Source organism: Atta cephalotes (genome assembly GCF_000143395.1).
Source record: "Atta cephalotes unplaced genomic scaffold scaffold00001, whole genome shotgun sequence".
NCBI classification, from domain to species: domain Eukaryota; kingdom Metazoa; phylum Arthropoda; class Insecta; order Hymenoptera; family Formicidae; genus Atta; species Atta cephalotes.
The window spans coordinates 7,134,073-7,139,560 of record NW_012130065.1 but is presented as its reverse complement, the minus strand read 5'-3'; the positions used below and the strand labels follow the sequence as shown (position 1 = coordinate 7,139,560).

The 5,488-nt window shown below is 31.6% G+C and overlaps 1 protein-coding gene across 1 annotated transcript in view; it reads left to right on the top strand.

The window, feature by feature from the left end:
* LOC105625936 (nucleolysin TIAR-like) overlaps positions 1 to 4,553 on the top strand; it is a 162,094-nt gene extending 157,541 nt beyond the window's left edge. Inside the window, exon 9 of the mRNA XM_012207249.1 lies at positions 4,512 to 4,553. Within this exon, the coding sequence (XP_012062639.1) occupies positions 4,512 to 4,553 (42 nt within the window). The remainder of the gene's footprint in view (positions 1 to 4,511) is intronic.
* Positions 4,554 to 5,488: the final 935 nt, after the last annotated feature.

The following is a 5,488-nucleotide window of genomic DNA, read 5'->3' as shown; positions in this document are numbered from 1 at the left end:
GTGTGTGTGTGTGTGTGTGTGTGTGTGTGTGTGTGTGTGTGTGTGTGTGTGTGTGTGTGTGTGTGTGTAGAGTCGGTGATTTTTAGGAACCTCTAAACTTGGTACTTGATATATCATTCGAAAGAGATAGAACATAGTACAATTTTGCACAGATGGAACAATAAACATAACTATAATAACACATATGATATAATTAACTGCATACATATATTCAGTATAATATTTTGGCTTGAGTTAACGATATTGCGAAGTTACGGGAGCAACCGCGATATGCTAATTTCAGTAATTCATATCAGCATTATTTACAATAATTACATAACATATGTAAATGAAAACTTGCGCACGCGCGTATTTTCTTAAATTTTATTATTGTAAAAGAGATTATTTTCTCAAGATTATTTTCTCTGTCAGATTAATAATACATTGTCTACAATATCATAGCTACGTATTATGTTATCAAACTTCGATTTCTCCATTATTAATTTAGATCACAAAATTATTCATCCGTCATAAATAAATCGGAAGAGAGTTCACTTAATAATTATTGAGGAATAGTGCTATGTGAATGAAATACGAACTATTGTCGGAACTATATATGCTTATGCATTAAAACTTATGATGTCTTTTTTTATAAACAGAGTTGGGTAAAAGACAGAGAGAGAATATAACATTCATATATTGTTATTTGTATGTTATTTGTATTCGTATAATTTGAAATTATAATACAATCAATAAAATGGTAAGTATTCGTCTTACAAACGAGAATATAATATGTTACCCACCTCTACTATATAAAATATACTTTTTAGCTAGTTGCGAAGAATGCGTTAATTTTCTCACTGACGAAAGTGCTTTATGGCAGTCGTGATGTATTATGGTAATTGTGTGGAGAATGTTTATAGTATGCATGTCTAAAGATCCACATAATTAACGGCGAAAAATAATAGATAAATTTTATGTACCATTATTTCGATTATCTTGTACCGAATTTCGAGAGATATTAGAAACTGAGAAAATAAAAGTTACTTTAATTTTTTTATTGAAAGATTTAAAACGATGTTTGGTGTTACAATGGTATTTGTGAAATTAATAAAATATTATATATAAGATATTACATTAAGTAATTATGTTATGTACCTCTTTGTATACAATTAATTATCTTTCTAATGTAATTTTCAATCCATTGACATGCAATTGTACTCTTACTAGCAACGTATTTTTTATTTTTTGTACACCAGACATTGATAAAGCAAGACAGACTCGCTTTCCCGCTCGACACGTGATTATAGAAGATTGTCGAGATTTAGTTATGTTGCAAAAAAATTGTGGTTCATGGCAGTGAAGTGAAATATGATACTTATCATAGTTGTTGTCCAGAAAAGTACACCTCAACCATCTTGCTTTCTGCACAAAATGCACACGTAAGAAAGTGCGCACTTGCACACACAGGCACATACGCCATCGCTAAAAATGACGCTACTACAAAAAAAAAGTCTGGAATATTTGAAAAGAGATCAGGGATGGCTTCGGGCAAGCGCAGCGAATGCATTTCAACTCAGCACCGCTTTTAATGCCCCGCGTTCTTTTTGCTTCAAGAACAATTTCTGAACTTGACAACTTGAAGTCTCAGAATTGAGAACGACTATCTTAATTTAAAAAATCGCTAAAAACTCTAGTCTGAAATTTTCAAATTAACTCTGTTGTTTCTTTATATTTTCCTTTTCATTATTTATTAAGTAAATAGAAAAAACTTATATGTATATGAAATATATTAAAAAAAATTTTTGACACTTATACAATAATTTTATATTAAATAAAAATAGTATTATTATTACAAAATCACATTTTATTCTGTATCACATCTTATTAAGTATTTCATGTATTTTTACTTATTATATAAGCCTAATTTTTTAAATTAGATTAACTTAAATATAAACTTCAGTGATAAATAAAACAATATGAACTTGTTTTTTAGTATTTTCAACACATACATTATTATATCACGATAGAAAACAACGCATTCATAAATTTACGGAAATGGAGGGTAAATCGGCTCGAGGTTAAGAGATCCCACTTTAAGAGAAAATACAGTTATTAGGAATAAAAGAATAAGTTTTCTGATCAACAAGACTAGTAGACTTTGTTCAAGTACAATAAAATTGAAATAAACTCTGAACTGAATCAATGAGCGAATATCTGATTGTAAATCCGATTTGCTCACTAATTCCTTTCATCCTGCTTTAATTTAATGATCCGCAAAAATCTCTCTAAATGGATTGGCAAAAATAAAAAACCAGTAAGCATCATAATGTTTCCGGTTTTTTTTAAAATTAATCATATATATGTCCATATTTCGCAAAAAATTTAAAAAAATTTAAAAAAATTGTGTCAAGATATTTATGTGAACATTTTTCTACACATATAGCGTTAACTTTGAAATGAGTCACATATTTAATAATAGTAGTTTATAGAAAATTTTTAGACGACTATTTTATCAAAAAAAGTATGGATAATTTAAGATAGCGTAATATATTGTAAACGCTATATCGATTTCGGCTTTCGGTCATTAATCTGCAACTGTTTGCAATGCCAGTAAAACGATCTGTCGCTCATATTGTATATATGTTTAAGGACATATATATATCACGCAGCTATAGTTGTTTAGTGAGTCTTTTGTACATAGAGCGGAGTAAAAGGTCACGTACTATTGCTCGTCTATCGCATCGAAAGAGATATTCCGGTGAGGAAAGTTAGCTCGCTTTCGCACAAATATCTTTCTCCGAAAAACCGAGTTCGCATTATATCACTGCATGTCAAGCGAGATATCACTTTGAAAGTTGCTTGAAAATCAGCCACCGAAACTATCCTCAATTGAGAGAGAACACGAGTTCTTAATAATAATACCGATCAAACAATGAAAGAAGGATGAAACGTGGAAAATATATCGCTACCGGGATAAATTGCAATTGACTTTCCATTTAGTTTGCTAATTTTTTTTTGTTACAAAAGTTACAAAGTTTTGCGTTTGATCACAAGCTCTAAGAAAACAAATTTATACACGAATATTCGCAATTTACAATCATGAGCTAAAAGCTGCGAAGTTATGAACATGCAAATATCCCCGTGTAAATTTGCCTGACGTGTATTAAACTTTAACGTGCAGCTAACAAAATGTATATTAACCAATAGAAAATTGATAAAAAAACTTAATATAAAATTAAGAAAATTAATATTAGATGAATGTTATAAATATAGTGTGGATATAAAAAAATTATATAATAGCTCTCTACGTAGATCTTAACTTGCATGAATATGGAATGCAAAATGTAAACATTGCATGTATCTTGCACATCTAATTCAATTCGGGTATCCCTCTGGAGTGCCTTTCTTTAATTTTCTTATTTTTATAAAGCATTATTTATGATTTATTCGATTATATTATGTTTTATACATTATAATTTTAATTCAATTCTAACAAATTGAATAATTATTTTGAAATAAAATGTGAAAATTTTAGTAAATATTTTATGATTTATGATCGTTGCTTTATTAAGTGGAATAAATTTAATTATAATTTATATGATTTTTTTTACTATTATAAATTATTATATTAAATTATATTTAAATTATATTTAAAAGATCGAATGTACTTACATGTGATAATATTGTACTCGATACTCTTGTTGTTTACTATCCAGGAAGGGATGCTCGAAATTTTCAAAAAGACTATCTTTATTTACATATTTCGGTTCGCAGGCACAGTGATCGCTACCACTATCATCGCACGGCCTGGCTTATCCTTTCTTTCGAATATCAATTAGCATCAGGATAACTGCATCTACAACCTGGCTCAACCTCGCATTCAGCCTGAAATTACTCGCTGCAGCTTATTTTTATGCAAAAGGATAATATTTTCGACGAACAAAAAGGAATGGAAGAAAACATGTAAGAAAAAAGCAAAAGAAAAATGTGTCTATTCGCGTCTAATTTATCAGCATAACAATTTATAATATTTGATTTCATAGTAGTCTAAACTTAATTTATCCAATGACGACTAAGCAGATTAAGTTATGAAAACTCATTAACCTAATCTTGCGGTTAATACGCCATCGCCGATGCGATAAATTATAATACAAGTAGTTTATTCTACTTGTTATATTATATAATTATTATGCAATCTTTACATATTCGTTGCGCCATATGGTGGAGGTTGAGTCATGGTGAAGGTAGATTCAGATCGATTAGAATCCATATAGTAGGAGAATGTGAGAAATTGTAATGAAAAAGCAAGAGTGAAGAATGAGACAGAAGCGAGAGAAAGAAAAAGAGAATGAATGAAAGAGAAAAAGGAAGCAAAAGAGAGCACATAAACGAACGCGAAGACGAGTGAAAGAGAGGGAGAGAGAGGACTATTGTCGAGCATATTTCTATTACTTTCTTGAAATTCGGACCAAGATTTAACCAGCGTTTGTGTGTTCAAATGGTAAAGTGTGTTCTTGGTTGCGGTCCAGCTAGCGGATGAGGACTGGCTGACGCCTAGCCTTCTAGTGTGATGGTAAGCAAGTACACCCCACCAACAGGAACAACTTCTACAGCAACAACAGTTACCACCACCATCACCACCATCATTTCCTCCTCCACTACTACTACCACCTCCAACAACAACAACAACAACAACAACAACAATAACAACATTTCCGTCATCATCGATGCACAATCGACCGCGACAGCAAAAGCAGTAGAATTCATGCCACTTCCGGCTTGACGACACGCGAGTCGAAAGGCAGTAATCACGAAAAACAGATAACACTTGTTTAGTAAAAACGAAGAAACAAAGTGAGAAATAAAAAAAATAGTAATTAAGAATCATAATTCTAGGTAATTTTGCGCAAGATGCATCCGACATCCCTATAATTCCCCTGTAAGTTTTCACGTCCAGTGTAAGAGAAAAGAACTGCTACCGATTACTAAGCGGAGATACCTCTCGTCCAGTCTGTAGGATAATCTAGCATCTTATTCGGCTTGAAGAAATAGATAGCGTTTGTCATTACAGTAGTATCCGAAGCTTCAATACAAAATACGAAATATATGTGAATAAGTCATTCGACGGTCTGACAGTGTTTTCTTTTTTCTTTTTCTTTTTTTTACTGGAACTGGCCAATTATGCATATACTATGTATTGTCCAGCGATAATGAGAAAAAACGAGTCCGCTACATTCAACGGGGTCGTGGTTTATCAGATTCCTTTTAACAAAGAGCATAAATTTCTTGATCCTCTCTATGATAAAAAGAAGAGTGCCGGATACAGATTCGTTACACGGATTCATTATTTTTGTAGTTTGGGCTTAACAGCGAAAAAATAACTCAAAGACATAATGTCGAAAGGGACGCTCGCGGTCGAATGCGACGACTGGCGAGTGGCTGCGGTGTATAAATACAAAGATTAATCGACGCATATTCTCGTGAAGATAGATAAATATATAAATAA